The sequence below is a fragment of the Lactuca serriola genome, chromosome 6, assembly GCF_051521515.1.
Source record: "Lactuca serriola cultivar US96UC23 chromosome 6, Lser_US96UC23_V15, whole genome shotgun sequence".
Classification (NCBI taxonomy): Eukaryota; Viridiplantae; Streptophyta; class Magnoliopsida; order Asterales; family Asteraceae; genus Lactuca; species Lactuca serriola.
Window position 1 is genome coordinate 144,239,304 of NC_136413.1, and position 16,848 is coordinate 144,256,151.

At 34.1% G+C, this 16,848-nt stretch overlaps 2 protein-coding genes across 2 annotated transcripts; one reads left to right on the top strand and one right to left on the bottom strand.

The window, feature by feature from the left end:
• The first annotated feature begins 6,425 nt into the window (after positions 1–6,425).
• LOC145057005 (putative WRKY transcription factor 53) lies at positions 6,426–8,167 on the top strand. The gene is made up of 3 exons (XM_079004754.1): positions 6,426–6,877; positions 6,974–7,102; positions 7,441–8,167. The coding sequence occupies exons 1-3, from the start codon at positions 6,561–6,563 to the stop codon at positions 7,991–7,993; spliced, it is 999 nt and encodes a 332-aa protein (XP_078860880.1). The 5' UTR covers positions 6,426–6,560; the 3' UTR covers positions 7,994–8,167.
• On the bottom strand, positions 8,014–10,079 carry SEH1H (Transducin/WD40 repeat-like superfamily protein). The gene is made up of 8 exons (XM_079004755.1): positions 9,828–10,079; positions 9,481–9,592; positions 9,289–9,389; positions 9,100–9,177; positions 8,865–9,020; positions 8,676–8,788; positions 8,435–8,561; positions 8,014–8,322 (listed from the first exon to the last, which is right to left on the bottom strand). Exons 1-8 carry the CDS (start codon positions 9,984–9,986, stop codon positions 8,191–8,193), a joined length of 978 nt encoding a protein of 325 aa, XP_078860881.1. The 5' UTR covers positions 9,987–10,079; the 3' UTR covers positions 8,014–8,190.
• Between the last annotated feature and the right edge of the window lie 6,769 nt (positions 10,080–16,848).

The following is a 16,848-nucleotide window of genomic DNA, read 5'->3' on the forward strand; positions in this document are numbered from 1 at the left end:
CACAGGCTTCCTAGATTCTTCCTGACTCCCCTCGATTCGAGTATGGATCATGTGCTTTCTATAGTATGTGCCCAATACTACCTTCCACACCTATCTATACTTTCCTCAGGAGTTATCTTGATTCCTCTAAGTCACCTTCTCAAATCGGTACTCCAAGTACTCGCTAAACAACACAACCAAACCTAATAAAACACTTCCTGGACTCTCCTAGGTTCCGACCTCACCCTGCCATCAGTTGCTGAAGAAATCCTATCACAGACACGTTGATTATTCGACGACATTGAACCCAAGATAATGGTATTTTTCTTTCCATGACCTCATTTGTGGCAATTCTGTCAGCATGTGAATATAATACTATGTTGCCTCTGGGAACGTCTCCAAAATGCATATCTATGGAAAAAAGGAAGTATGATGCTATTATAGTATAAAAATAAAAGAACAATGATATTATATAGTACAAACGGAAGTACAATGCTATTATGGTATAAAAATGAAAGTATTATAACTATTCAAATTTACATTAGAAACTAACCTTAAACGGAAGCATAAAACCGAGAACGGTATACTTGTATATTTTCATCAATTCGGGATTGGTTTGCTTAAATAGTTAAAAAATTTCTATTTTCTGAAACATTTCACGCATCAACCTTGAAATATAGGTCCAGAAATATGTACCCCATGCAAACCTGCACTTTCCAATTTATTTATTATAATTATTTTTGTATTTATAAACAAATTTAAATGTAATACGTGTTCCAATCATATATATTATCCGCAAGCTTGTATACAGCCACGGAAATGCATATTTTAACATCCTGTCCGTGAAGACCTTTCAACATAAAAACAAGTTGGATAAGCATTATCGCATCTTCATCCTGAAGTTGCAGATAATTCGGAGACATAATGTACTCTTCGAAATCTCTAAGTCGCAAATGTGAATCGATAATGTCTGGGAACAACTAAGCCCGAAGATTTGAATTTGACCGGCCTTTTTTGTAATGAATTAAGTCGAAATAAGGACCAACACTTAACCCACTAATCAAAATATATTTCGTTTCACCAAAATCCAACTGCACCCCCGTATCTCAAACAAAAACCTCCCCGATTCAACACTTGCTGAGACTGTACTTCATGCAACATTATCAGATGTACGAGTAAGGGGTCACCATGAACTGCTAAGAATCTTCCAAACGGTGAAGCTTCAAATAATGCTAGTTGCGATTGAGTTAGCCGCGAAAAATAGTCTTTAATGATCGCATCGACCATGCATTTTAAAGTTAAATCAACTTTTTGTTCGAGATCATCGTGCTACAAAACATATATATTTAATTTAATATAAAACGTTAGTAATTGAAAATAAAAACAAAGTTTTAAAATTACATAGTAAATTCGGTTAAGACAATAAATAGCAACGTTCTTTCAATTTACATTAAAAAAAACCCAATTATACCATTCAAATCAATTTACATTAAAAGATAAATATCAACATAATTTCAGTTTACAAATTTTTAATTTTCTATTTAGGGGTTCGTTTTGAAATTAATTGTTATAAAAGGGCAGGAAAAAAAAAAGGAAATGGCAATTTTAGGTCTTTCCATGGAGGAGATATGTCACTCCTATGAGCCCCCTCTGCGGAGTACCTAGCCCCTCCGCGGAATGGATCTTCACCATTTCAATTCCATTTCCGCCTATTAGCAGGTTTTGAATTCCTTATTCATACCATTTTCATCCAAAATCTAAACAATACAAAAACAGAATACATAAATCTAAAGAACATGAAAACGGATTACCCGGGAGTTGTATCCATCCGTGAAAATGTTAGGGAATTGCCTATCCATCTGTTGTCGCCCGAAAATGTCGTCGAAAGGGTTGTTGTCCATGCGAAGGTCTACGTCGGAAGAAATGGTTGTTGTCGATGCGGAGTGTTGTCGAGGGAGCAGGGGGACCAAAGAGGAGATCCAATTTTACAAAAGGGAAGGGATGCGGAGGGGAGAAATTACGAAAATACCCCGATTTCGCGGAGATATTGTCAGTCTGCGGAGCCTGTAGAGGGGAGCTCCGCATAACCTATGTCTATAGCTGGAAACCGGTTTTTTAGTGTGTAAATTTTGAAATTACCCCCTAAAATATGTCTATAGCCGTCTTTTTTTCCAAATAGTAAATGTTCCACAAAGTTCGATTGTTGGTTACAACGTGGCTTAGACCTTTTGTAATTCTCGTTTTTTTCCTAGCTTCTTGCTAGATTCGTTTTTCTATTATATATTTTGTTGTTTAAAAGAAATTAGATTATGTTTTAAGAAAGAATATCGTAGTTTCTTTAAACAACTTAAAATAAAATAGAGAGATCATATAGGATATCTATTCTCTCGAAAAAGATGTCAACACATGTTGAGTGAATCCCCAAAGATGCAACGTATTTTTTGTTTAAAAGATCTTGTTGTCAAATGCATCTACTTACTTCTTCCTACTTATCCCAAATTTTGACACGATCTATAGATGCTTGCGAACTTTTTTCATTTTTAACTTAATAAAAAAAATATAGTTACGTAATAAATAATTGAAAAGTAGTAATATTTACTTCAAGTTATTCATGAGGTTGATTATAATCTAAAACTTTTAAAGAAATATCTATTTATTAATCCAATATTTTCTATAAACTAAAAATTACAATTTTTATCGACCAAATTGCATACTTTCATTCAATTTAGCTCGTAATGTAAGGGGGGATATACTCTCGAAATTAATATTTATAGGCATATGTTATAACATGGCAACATACGGATTTATTGGGAACTAAATCCATTTTATAGTAGAAACTCATATCAAGGGTCTGGCGTGTAAATAAATGAGTTTATGTTAGAAATTTCAGCCCGTTTAATTAAACAGTTGACACAATGATACAAAATTTAAACAAGTAAGGTTAGGGTTCAAATTTTCGACACGAAGATAACCCATTTATTTATATGCAACTTCTTGTAATCTTTTAGGTAAAACGAAATGTAAAAGAAAAATTTGGACTGAGTCGTTTTGTAATGTGGAAACCACTAATTAGCCGTCACAGTCAATACTTATTATTTTTAGTTTTTCACTTTTTCATTAATATTTCATACTCCACAATCTCATTTGTCGCTTTATGTTTGTTTTCTCTCTTTTAAACTTCGGTTATGTTTGGCGTACTAATTGAAAAGTTAGCTCTTAGCTGAAAAGTTAGTTGATAGTTGAAAGCTAGTTGCTATATGAAAAACTACCTGGTAGCTGAAAAGTTGGCCGATAAAATTTGACGTTTGGTAAAACTAGCTAAAAAACTTGAAATATATTAAATAACATAAAATGACATTTAAAAAAATATGTTTTCTATAATTAATTAATGGAATATTCGGAAAATTTTGAAAAAACTCCTAAAAAACTAGTTTAAGTAACTTTTTAAAAGGCTAACTTATAAGCTACTTTTTGACTTGTAAAACATGACAACTTAAAAAAAAACTCAAAAAATAAGCTAGTTGTGACGTGCCAAACACAATCTTATTGTGAAGCTCCACCATCCGCCTCCCACATTACTACTCTTTTAAACTTGTTGTCGCATTCCATGTGTTTTTCACTTTTGTTTTTTTTTTTTTAATCTTTTTACCACCTCTCCGATTCCTACTCTTTCAGCATGTTCAATGTTTCAATCTAGCATGACACGACGTATCTACATGGTCTAAACCCGAAACCATATACGGTTATACCCGATATGAAAATAAACGGGTTGATACGACACAATACAATAATTAAACAGGATGGGTTCAACTCGTTTAAGTTTCAACTCGACACAACATATTTGGCATCCCTATAGTCATCACAAAACCTTAACTCTTAAGGTTGAGGTTGAGGATTGAAGTATGGTTTGAAACATATGATATAGATTTAGGATTAGGAGTAGAATGATTATAAGTTAGCTGTTTTTTTCTATAACATATATTTTAGAATCTTACGTCACCATTTCTAGAAACAAAATCATCTAAACATTACATTACGTACATTTTGGCTTTCTTTATTTTGTTTTGGGATGGTGGGAGTTTCATATTTGTTGTAAGAGGTCAACGAACGAGAGTATAAGAGGAGCGTGGACGATTGACACGCTGTAATAGTGTAATTAGTGTCCAATAAAACACGGAATTAATTACATAAAGTCAGACTTATTATTATAATTACTCTTTAATCACTATTTAGTCCCTAATAATTCAAATACTATTTTTTTTCTCAACTGGCAAAAGAGAAATATGTTTTAAAAGAAAGCTGAATGCAAAACAGTATTTAAGAATAAAATCAGTCCATATCAGGAAAATCGAATTTCATAAACTACGAAAACAAGAAGTTTTGTCATACACTACTTTGTAATCCTCTTTTATTATTATAAAGTAAATATAGTACGTATATAGAACAAAATCGTTATTAAAAGAGGCCTAAATTTTTTCTAAATATATAAAGGCATAAAACAGAACATGGATTTGCAAAACTATAAACTATAGTTTGACCTCACTAGAGCTTCATACTCTTTTTTATTCATCCATTACGAAAATACCACGTGGCTTTGTGTGTGTGTGTGTGTGTGTGAGAGAGAGAGAGAGAGAGAGAGAGAGAGAGAGAGAGAGAGAGAGAGAGAGAGAGAGAGAGAGAGAGTTGAAATGGTCAGCTCAAATATTGTTCTGTAAAGAGGGAGAAAAGAAAAGGGAGTGAATCTTTTCTGTAGAACTTTGAATCGGTCAGCAAACACTTTCTTGCATTATTACTCAACTGTACTAGCTCAAAGTGTAAGTTCTATACATTCAGGGGTTGAAATGGAACTTCTTATAATAGTGTCAAGGAATTGTAAATTAAGTCCCTTAGTTTTATGCTTTCCTTTATTAGACACTGATTCAAAATCATGAAATCCTTCGACATTTATTTCAGATACTTCAAAACATATAATAAAAGAATCTTATGCGCACCTCACCCATTATAAAAGCAACGCCAACGGCAAAAGAATCTAGAATCACATTCGAAATAGGGTAAGGGGGAGTTAGTTGTCAACGGTCGTGTTTAGGGCTGTAAACGAACCAAACGTCTTAGAAGAAATTCGTTTATGTTCATTTGTTTAATAAATGAACGAACATAAACACAACTTCTAATTCGTTTAGTTAAATGAACGAACATTAACAATGTTCTCGTTCGCTCAATTATGTTCGTTTATTTAAGTTCATTTTATGTTTATATATACTAGTATTCAGTTGTGTTTAATTACATTATTATATTATATATTCGTTTATGCTCATATATGTTTATTAATCTATGTTCGTTTGTTTATATTGGTTTAGCATTTTCACGAACATAAACAAACGAACATGAACAATATAATTTGTTAAACAAACGAACATCAACAAGAAAACTCGTTTGTATATTCGTTTGTGTTCGTTCATTTGTTCGGCTAACTTGAACAAACAAACATGAATGAACACTTGTTCTTGTTCGTTCAATTTGTTTACAGCCCTAATCGTGTTGCACTAATAAGTAGAGCAATTACTTCTCATAGAAGATGTTTGACATATGATTCACAAACCTGTAAACATGGACGATCATTCTCCTACTTAATAGTAGAATGACTGCTTTAAAAATCATTTTTCCGATTATCACCTTTAATACCAAGACAAAATCTCGAAAAAATACAATTTATTTTTATAATTTTATCGATTTAGCCACTGAAAACTATTGTAAATTGCAATTACTCAATTTTAACCGTTTGATTATTATTATAATAACCATAAAAAAAATCAATATCTAGATCGATAAAATAGTAAAACTAAGATTATAATAGTTTAAAACTACATAAAATAAAGCACAACATTAGCAAAAAAACAAATAAAAAAACATTTTAGAGGCATTGATTACCACTATTAAATGAATGGGTTTGCTTTGACATCATAATTTATTTTACCACAAATTATTTGTTTTTTCTTTTACAAAAAAACATCATTGCTCTTAAAAAGTAGCATAAATGGTAAGGAACTTTATGTTTCTTCTCAAAATACCATCGAAATAATAGTATTTTAGTACTATTTTATAAACCGAAAGTTCAAGTTACTTACCTTTGATAACATTTTCTTAAACAATGGTATTTAACAAAAACAAATTGTTTCCATTTATTACATTAATCCAAAAAGAAACTACAAAGAAATAGAATCTTATAGTGTACACGTGGTCTCTAAAGGTAAGAACAGAAAGAGTTTGTGGGCCTTTCCATAAAACTCATAAAGTAAAGGGGCTAAACATGTAAATTTATTTGATTTGAATCAGTCAGCAGCAATAGAATCAAAGACCAGTCCATTTCCGAAAGACAAAAAAAACACTTAACACGGTTTCTCAGTCAACCTTCAACATCATCTTCTCAGCTTTAAATCCTTAAAATCGTCTCATTCTCTCATCACCTTCTCAAACACACACACCTCACCTCACCTCCCTCTCTCTCCTTCCCCTCTCATGAACAACTAGCATTTTGACTTTTCAATTTGTACATCTTGCATCATAACTTGTACATTACAGACATGGAAAATGTTTACATCATCAATGAGCTAACACAAGGGATGGAACTAGCTAGGCAGCTCAAAGCCATTCTGAGTTCAAACTGTTCCCCTGAATCAAAGCACAATTTGATTCAAGGGATCATCGCTTCTTACAACAGGGCGCTGTTGATCATCAACAGCGCCCAGTCTGAGCTCCCGGCACTAGCGGCACAACCGGTGTCAGTGTCGGTGCTCAGCCAGCCTGAGTCACCGGTTTCTATAGATGGAAGCCCACAAAGCGGAGATTTCAATCAAGGTTTTGATAATTTCCACGACCAGAAAATCGTATCCAAGAAAAGGTATAAAAAAAATTATACATTTTTCGACAACTATGTTTTAGTAGTGTGTGTAATTTGGTGCAAAATTATAATCTTTTTTCTTGATTTGTGTTGCAGAAAGGCAATGCTGACGTGGAAAAACCAAATCAGAATCTCGACTGACAACGGTTTGGAGGGAAACTCTGATGACGGTTATAGTTGGAGGAAGTATGGGCAAAAAGACATTTTGGGTGCTAAATTTCCTAGGTTAGACTTTCTTTCTTTTTATCCTTTGACTTGCAGTGGGACCCACTCTATTTATATTTTTACCCATTTCTGAAATGATAGGATATATATCATACTCATATGAGAAGTATTTTTTGTCCTATTTTTTATAGGACAAAAAGGTTATAATTTTGATCATTACATCTGTTTTCTTATTCTGTTTCATCAATTTTTGATGGAACAGAAGAATACAAAATTATATATTTTTTCCTATTGATTTTATCCATTTTTTTGTGGGTCCTAACTCTATATATACAGATATCGATCATAGAATTCAAAAATTCATATTTTAATTTCGGTTTTTTATTAAATATTTGCAGAAGCTATTATAGATGTACGTATCGATACGTTCATAACTGCATGGCAAGAAAACAAGTGCAAAGAACAGACGAAGACCCGACAGTTTTTGAAATCACATACAGAGGCAAGCACAGCTGCAACAACTCAGCCACCACCGCCACCACCGCCGCACAATCGGTGGTGCCGCCACAATCACCTGAAAACCACCAACCACCACCACCAAAATCCGGCGAGATGCTATCAAATCTTCGAGAAAATCTCAGAGTTAGCACATCAGATTTGGACGCGATGGTTCCATGTTCATTTTCCTTCCCTTCATCATCATTCGGATGCATAGAAAACTACCAACAATTTCATTTCACAAGTGAAGCCGATCACAACTTTTCACAAGCTGCCAATTCCGGGTCTAACTACTTCCCGGAATGGAATCACGAATTCCATCATCACGATGATTCCAATCTCTCCGGAATCATTTCCGCTACCACTTCGGCAACAAATTCCCCGTTGGCTTTCGCTGATTCGCACGATTTTAACCCAAATTTTCCGTTTAATAACTCGGGTTTTTTTATTTAATAGGTAACTCTTAAAAAAAATAAAGAAAAAAAATAGCATTAAATTTTGCAGATAGCATCAAATCAATAAACTATGTTAAGCATACAAAATAATGCTTGTACAAATAGAAATGTAAGATTTAAGATTAAGAGCCATTCAAGATCTAGAAATAATATATGGTATCACATTTGTTCACATTGAAGGGTATTTTGGTAATTTTATATGGTAGGTTCGATGATTGCTTGTTCATGCCAAACTCCATTAAGATTTGATTGCCATAATCTCACCCTCCCATCACTCCCAGTGGTTGCCAGTGTCATTCCACTCATGTCCCATTCCATTTGCCACACCTAAGACAATAAATAACAACATACTTTCATATATTTGTTTATTATAATTTATAGCATTTTATTTTTATAATAAATAACTAAAACAAAAGTACATTGCTAAAAGAATACATACCTGATTGTTATGGCAAGGGAATGTGGCAATCTTTTCAACTGAAAGCCTTCCATCAATATCAGGGTCTGAAGCCATTTGCCATATTGAAATGCTCTTTAAAGTTGCAACAGCCATCAACTCATATGGTCTAATTGTTTACAAGTTTGAAAGAAACAAATTAGTAAAACAAGATTATAACTTTTTAAATTTTAAGATCTCATTTTTTTTATATAAAATAAAAACAAAAAGGCTAATTAATTACCTTCCAATGTTGGGAGCCCATGCCACAGCATATACTTGATCACCTTTATCATCATGGTCTGCTAATTCAGCAACTGGAAGCCATCTTTGATGATCTTGGTCAAACTCCCATACCTGAAAATATTAACCAATTAGAGAAAAAAATTATTTTTAGTAAAATGATTAGAATTACATGATTAAGTAAACATACTTTGGGTGAATTTAATTGTGGGGTATCTGAATTGAGACCCAATAGAAAACTTGCAGGACATGTGTCGCTTCTTTGGGGGTTCCATGAAATAGATGCAGACAAACATGATGCTTTTCCAAATTTCGTTACTGAATCTGTAACATTCTGTAATTCAGCCTAGAAAAGAAAAAGAAAAAAGATAAATGTTTCTGTAAGAAAAAGAAGAAACAAGGAAGAATAACAGAATCAGAATCACCTGAAGTTGCCAGTTCTTCAGGTCCATTGGATCTAAAATCTCATAGACTTTTAGAATGCCATTTGCATAAGCAACTGTCTGGAATGGAGATGTAAAGTTTGATAGGGTTAAGGATTTAGAAGATAAGTTAACAGTAAATTTAACTGATTTTTCAATATGAATATTTGGACAGCAGAATACTTAACTCACCAATTTCAAACTTGAATGGGAGTTCCCAAATTGAGCATCTAGAACTTGATCCATGGATCCTCCAAAGGTTTTGCATTGCTTCCACTGAACAGGTTCACTGTCTAATGGATATAAGGTTGAGAAAAACATTTTGTAAATAGTTTCAGCAAACAGGGGCAGTAGATCTAGGTGAGCATATTGCAGATTGCATACCTTCTGCTAGCTCTTCCCAGATTGACAAACTTCCATTCGAACATATACACGCAATTGCATCACCATACTCGGGAGGAACCCATAAAACTTTTACAATGCTTCCCTCGCTAACCTAAAATTCGATTTGTTAACGTGTGAGCAATCACAATTGACCATAAGAACTACGGAAATGCATTGTTGTTTTCCTAAACAAACGATTTAATCTTCAATGGCTAATTGAATAGCTCTTTTTCACCGGGTTGATATGTCGAATCCGGATCGTTACGAATTTTCGTCACAGTGTAAGGTACAAAATTTACGGGAAAACTGGAAATGGAGATATAAGAAACGGGAATCGAAATATTAACCTTGAATTTAAAAGTGGAGGTGAAGGAGGAAGAAGCTGGATCACTAGTGTCGTAGATAGCTATTGATCCATCGATCATACCAGTGGACAATCTTTGGCCACAGTAGTTCCATGAAGAGCATATTGCCCCTTTATCTAAAGTTGCTACTGATTTCTCCATGAAATTAACTTTCTAGGGTTTCTCTATTTCTTGATTAGCCCCAATATTTTTGAGGTTTTAGGGTTTTAGTTCGAGCGCTCGTTTGCATTTGTGGGTTCCTAAATTACAGAAATACCCCTGTGAACCTTCTTTTCGAAATAAGTAGATCATATATATTATTGACCTCTGGTCAAAATAACTTTTAATATTAACTATTTTATTGGAAAAGACAAAAATGCAAAAATGGTCCCTGTGGTTTGTCATTTTTTGTGGATATGGTCCAAACCTTTTTGGTCCTTATTGAGAGGGTTGTGTGTGGAATAGAACCTTGGAGTTAACCACCGTTTGTTTTTTGGTTGTTAAACCCCTCACGTGCATTGCACATGAGGGCATAAATGTCTATTTACTCGAGAGGAAACGGATGAACCAAATTCATCGATAGAAGCTCCAGTGGTGGCTGATATCATAAGGGGAGGGAAGGGCGTCGATCTCCGGCGACCCTTGTGGGCTTAATCGTCGTTTGATCGAGAATGAGAAAACGAACGGGTCGATCGATGAGCACATCACGAGAAGGGAAGGAACAGGGCAGATCGACGATGATTTCAGGGGTGTCTGATGCTATGGAGCTGACTAGGAGCACAAGGAAACTTAAGAGGGTCATCGCCCTCTTGATTGTCGACAAACCTCGACTCAGGTGGAGGTTCTTCGACTGCAAATGAAAAGGAAAGAGGGATGGAGAACAACGGTATCAGGGGTATTTTGGGGTAATGTTTTTCGGCAGGAAGAGGAGGGGTAGCTCCTCGATGGTTCACCACAACACCGCCACTACCGGTGGTGCTTGGCTGGACCGAAGAGAGAAAGAATAATGGAAGTAGCTGATGGGTTTTAGCCATAAGAACTTTCCTATGTGCGCATGCAAAACCCTAATGCTTGGATCTAGGCTTTCTAATCAAACATGCTTTGATTCCAAGACTTCTAATGACTATTTAGGTGTAATAACAATATTGAAACAGATCTAGAATCATACCTTTGAATTACTTGTTGATCTTGTTGTCTTGGAGCTTCTAGAGTCACAATTGTCACTCCTCTAATGGCTTACAAACACCAAATAGCAATGAGGATGATTTGGGAGAGAGGAGAGGGGAGGAAATCGGCCAGGGTTTCTATACTTTAGATGAAGTGCCGATTTCCCTTTGCCATAGGGTCTATTTATACTTGTAGACTCCTTAAGGGTTACAACCTAAACCCTAATTGGATAATCTTCTCTTAAGGCTATCCAAATCCATTCCTTAGATAACCCTTTGGACGATTTGAAGCAATCCTTAGCTTCTAGAATCCGTCCAATCCATATCTATATGGATTTACCGTCTAAAGTTTAACTATCAAACAATTGACAGTTTATACCCTCTTATTTAATTAATCTCTTTAAGTCACCAAATTAATTCCAATTAATTCTATGACTTATATTAATCAAATAATAATATATTATTCTCATAATATATAAATAATATTTACTCTCTCTTAATAAATCATCCTATCAAGTTGCTATGGCGAAGGCAACCCAAAAGGACCATGCACAATCGGGTCAAATACTTGCCTAATATAGTTGCAGCCTTAGACACTACTCCAACAGTAGCGGGGGGTCTCGTCAGTCTTGGTGGTGTTCTATGACAGCGAGGGAGGCCGAGGGTGGGTTGAGAGGGTTGTGGCGGGTTTAATATGGTTGCTTCTTATCTTTCTTTTCCGGTCACAATAATGGAAGGAAGATGGTGGTGGAGCTGTGCGAGACGACTGGTGGTGTTGGGGTTGTTGTGTGATTAGGAGGGAAATGGGAATTCCATGAAGCTCCTTCTTGTTTTGTTGCAGGTATACACAAGAATGAGAACCAATTTGTTTGTGGCTGGGAATGAAGATGCAAACAGACACAAAGAATCAATAAATTTTTATTGTAAGGGCTCAATTGTTGTTGGTTATTTGGATTGTTGATTTTATCATTATTAGTTTGAGGTTGAGTGTTGTTTTGATTGAGTGTTGTATTGCGTTGAAGAAACTGTGCACATAATTTGTTCAATTGTGATGTGCAGGATTATTTATGCCCATCGTTTCCTTTCGAGTAAAAAGACATTTATGCCCTCATGTGCAATGCACATGAGGGGTTTAACAGCCAAAAACAAATGGTGGTTAACTCCATGGACCTTTTCCACACACAAACCTCTCAATAAGGACCAAAAATTCAATTTTCAAAAGGTTTGAACCATATCCACAAAAAATGACAAACCACAGGGACCATTTTTGCATTTTTGTCTTTTTTTAATGTTTTAATGCACATGAGGGGTTTAACAGCCAAAAACAAACGGTCGTTAACTCCATGGACCTTTTCCACACACAAACCTCTCAATAAGGACCAAAAATCCAATTTTCAAAAGGTTTGGACCATATCCACAAAAAATGATAAACCATAGGGACCATTTTTGCATTTTTGTCTTTTTTTTTTAATGTTTTACATGTATAACAACAATATAAGTACCTTAAAATGTGTTTAACACCATTTTTTTGTGAAGAAATAAGTGTACATTAGTCATTACAAGTGATTCCATAATGGTAGTCTCACTCCAAAATACGAAGAACGAAGTCTGAAATACGAAGATTAATTCCGGAATGATACTTCGGAATAATAATTCAATATTTGTTTAATTTTATTTCTGATATTTTTAAATTGATTTTGATATTTGTTTGCGTTAACATATTAGTCGAAGATCAATTTGCATGGTTGTTTGTTAAAAAAAATATGAGTTTTACGGACAAAGAAATTGTATTTAATTTAGAGGAATTTTCAGAATTGTGTCTGATAAAAGTAAAACCAAATTAAAAAAAAAAATTGTTATAATATTTTGTATTTTTATGGTAATATATTAAAATGATGTTGGAGTTTTTTTTGCAGATAAAAAAACAATATGTTGAAAAAAATTATAAATCACCAAAGCGTCTATAAAATTATGAAAGAAATCAGAAAGGATGTTAAAACTTGAACTCAAAATAGATATAACTTCGAAAGATGGGACCGAAACAACTTTAGACAACCCTGTTATTTTAGGCTAGTTGCGAATTTATAATTTTTGTTATGGATACGTTTTTGCAAGTTGGTTTTAATTTTGAAACATCTTTTTTTAATACATATTTTTAATATATATATTTTTTAATTTCAGACTCCAACATCCAATGACTCGATTGTTGGGGATGCGTTACCAATAGAATATGAAATACTACATCTTGAAGACGAGCAACGTCTTATTGATATGACTACGTTAGAAATGATTCATAATTATCAACGTGGGAAATAAACGAATGGTGATACTGGAAATCCCATTACCGCCTTCTGCAGTCGAGGGGCATAGAAAACTAGCATCATATAATATGCAAATGCTCCTCATTACGATGTAAAATATACGCCAGTTTGTGAACATAATTAAAATCATCGAAAAATCATGTAGGATAAGTGCACAATAGAAGACCGTGTGCAAATGACCGAATGGGATCAGCTTAATTGAGACCTACATGAAATTATTTGAAAATCATGTAGACACTGCTAGTTTGCACCGGATGTAAGCTCCCTGTTATCCTGGAAATGTACTCTAATTTTGAAAATGTACACTAATTTTGAATATTGTAAAGTCATTTCAAAGTTAATTATGTAAAAGAAATGATAGGGTTTTCTAAAATGGCAATGCTTTTCATTAACATTAGTTAAATGATCGTTACAAAAGCTATTATATACTTATATTGGTTTCCACAAATTAAGAAATTGTAAGGGATACATATTTTGTTCGCGATCAATAAAATCTCATCTAATTCTAACAACATCTGTTAGACGATGGTCGTCATATCTTCGGTGACTTCTCAACTTCTTTGACTTTTTCAAAGTTTCAACAACCCATTTTGCTTTTTCATTTACTTGTTCCGCTAGATTGTCTACACGTTGACTGAGTGTCAACTTATTTCAAAGTCCCTTTCGTTGGCTTCTTTAGTGGCCGTCATATCTTTGAAAATGTCATTAGACATTTTATTCGGGGAGTGAGAAATATGGGCCTTTTGAAAACGGGTTAATATCCAAACAAACATATCAATCTTCTTCTTCACAATGTCAAACACCAAACTCAGGTGTACTCATTCTCAAGTTTTTACTTTGCTAATGTACTACGCTTATGATGTATGGTAGTTGCATATTAATAGTGTGAAGTTGTAAGAAATTATAGTGTACGAAATATCTGTCTGGAACGGTGTGTCCAAAATTTGTCTCTGGAATTTATGCACGTGGCTATGTGTCCGGAATGTGTGTAAGTGACTCTGAAATATCAGGAATCTATGACATGCATGATGGATTTTACTTGACATGAATGATTGATTTGACTTCTAGAACGTCATTCCGGAATGTCATTCAGAATTGTCATAAATCTAAATGAACCACTACAAATAAGAGATGGGAATCGAAGAACGTTTACAACTCCAGAATGACGATAAATCAACCCCAAACATGGACTACACAAGAAGAGACAATGCTCGTTCAAATTAGATAATCATTGAGGACGATATGGTTGTCATCGGTCTCCCACATCTGAAGTACGAATCACTTTGGGGTCTGCTTGAAATATATGTTTCGCTATGAGTTATATTGTAGAGAGTATCGAACATAAGAAGAAGTAAATATTAAGTTTAAAGACATAAGATCAAAGGCGAAGACGTTTATGAAAATTTATCACAAAACTGACAACGAATTATTAGATGAATATGAAGAAGTAATTTTGCAGGTAGGAAGGGTGGAATACATAAATAAAATATTGGGGTTGATTTTCCATATGAACATGCTTGAAATCTTTAAAAAGATATCTCGTATTTGTAAATTATGTGTATTGTTGTTTGTTGGTTAAATAAGGTTATGGTATTTATAAATTATGTTTTTTTCTTTGTAAAATGTAAAAAATATTAGGGAAATGATAATATTCATCAGTCACTCCAAATCAATAATAAACATAATTAATTGTGATAAAAATAAATACACGGTTACATCGGGATTAAAATGACCATCCATGGGTTAGGTATTTCCTATTCAAATGGAGGGTGAACATGATGCACATTCTGCATTTGGTATGTAGTTCGAAACACATCAACCCGGTAACCTAAACCATATGTTTTAATTCTATGATGTTTGAATAATGTGATGCCGCAATAGCATGACTACATGCTATACCGAGATTGCGCCATTTCCCACATGAACATGTGTGGCAGTTCAGATCTACACCACAAGTTGTTTTAAAATCAAACACTTAAAAAATGTAAGACAAAATCTTAGGCAAGATCTTTGTTGCTTGCCACCGAACAAACTTTGGCATCCTCTTGTGAAGCACCATCTCTACATACGGGGTTAGTACGCTAGTCAACCTTTTTAAAAATATTATCATTTATGGTATTTTTACAAGTAAATAATAATTTAGTACTTTAAAGTATTTTTACCTCCCATGAGGTTGTGTTCAACAGAAGTTCGTTGAATGTAGTCACAAATTACCTCAGTTAAAGTAGTTATTGGTACATTGCATTGATTACTGATAACACCAGGTGGAATTGTGGAATATCAATGTTGAGTACATTCGAATGAATGTTAGGAAAATAGAGTCTTGCCCATTTCCATGACTGATGTTGGCAAACACCTCACGTTCATCATACGTTAAGCGGCATAATGTTTCTTAAAAATCAGACATAGTATATGATTTGCATACATGGAAAAATAAATGTTCCAATTTTGTATTTCTACTAACTCTTGTTCACAAATACATGAACACACTCTTACAACAATACCCATGATAAGAATCGAGGAATACCTAGCCTATGCAGTAACTAATAACATCGTCCATATTGGTTATAAATGATACTTCCCTAGCATCTTTGAGAACTTACTTCAACCTCATCAGGAACCAGGTACAAGAGTCAACATTATTTTCCATGTCGATACCGAATGCTATAGGCATATTTTGGTTGTTTCTGTTCTATAGCAATTGATATGAATATTGTCTTTAGGTAGTCCCTGATAGGTTCTGAGCAAAACAACAATTCCTATGTGTGCATGCAACCCTAAAGCTTTGGATCTAGGTTTTCTCTAATTGAATATGCAAACTTGAACACAAAAGGAGAAACCCTAGGATGTGTCTACAATTTTTGAAATCTATATAAACTAGGTTTAGGTTACATACCTTGATTGTTATATTGTAATAACAATGACTCCCTTGTAGATCTTGAAGCTTGAGAACTCAGTGTCACAAGTGTAACACCTCTAATGGCTCACAAATACACAATACAAGAGAATGATATGAGAGAGGAGGAGGAGATCAAATTTTTGGCTAATGCTTCTTCCAAAGAGTGGTCGGAAATCATATCCTTAAGGGTTCTATTTGTTGGATTAGTGTCTAAGCTCATAACTATATTTAGTATGTACTTGACCCGGTTGTGCATGGTCCTTTTGGGTTGCCTTCTCCAAAGCAACTTGACAAGGTAATTTAAGGAGAAAGAGAGAGCGAGAGAGAATATTATGGTTTATTAATATATTATAAGAATAATATATTAAAGGAGAAATCATATTTATTTAATTAGTATTAGTCATAAATTAATTAGGAATCAATTTGGTGACTAAAAGAGATTAATTGGATAAAGGGGTATAAACTGTTAAATGTATGATAGTTGAGTTTTTGGGCTAGGAAACCTAATGTACTGAGGGGGGGGGGGACGAAATTATGATGGGGATCCATCATATTTTCGTCCATAGGCCCTAGTCTAGAAGGTTCTATGGGATGCTTGGTGATTAAGCTGTCCATTAGGGTTTAGACTGAAACCCTAG

Bases quoted from the DNA above. Each gene is read 5' to 3' on its own strand.
- LOC145057005 (XM_079004754.1), top strand. From the start codon at position 6,561: ATGGAAAATGTTTACATCATCAATGAGCTAACACAAGGGATGGAACTA. The intron at 6,878-6,973 runs GTATAAAAAAAA...TTTGTGTTGCAG, and splicing joins AAAATCGTATCCAAGAAAAG to AAAGGCAATGCTGACGTGGA. The intron at 7,103-7,440 runs GTTAGACTTTCT...AAATATTTGCAG, and splicing joins TTGGGTGCTAAATTTCCTAG to AAGCTATTATAGATGTACGT.
- SEH1H (XM_079004755.1), bottom strand. From the start codon at position 9,986: ATGGAGAAATCAGTAGCAACTTTAGATAAAGGGGCAATATGCTCTTCA. The intron at 8,562-8,675 runs GTAATTAATTAG...GTAAACAATTAG, and splicing joins TGGGCTCCCAACATTGGAAG to ACCATATGAGTTGATGGCTG. The intron at 8,323-8,434 runs GTATGTATTCTT...TTATTGTCTTAG, and splicing joins TCCCTTGCCATAACAATCAG to GTGTGGCAAATGGAATGGGA.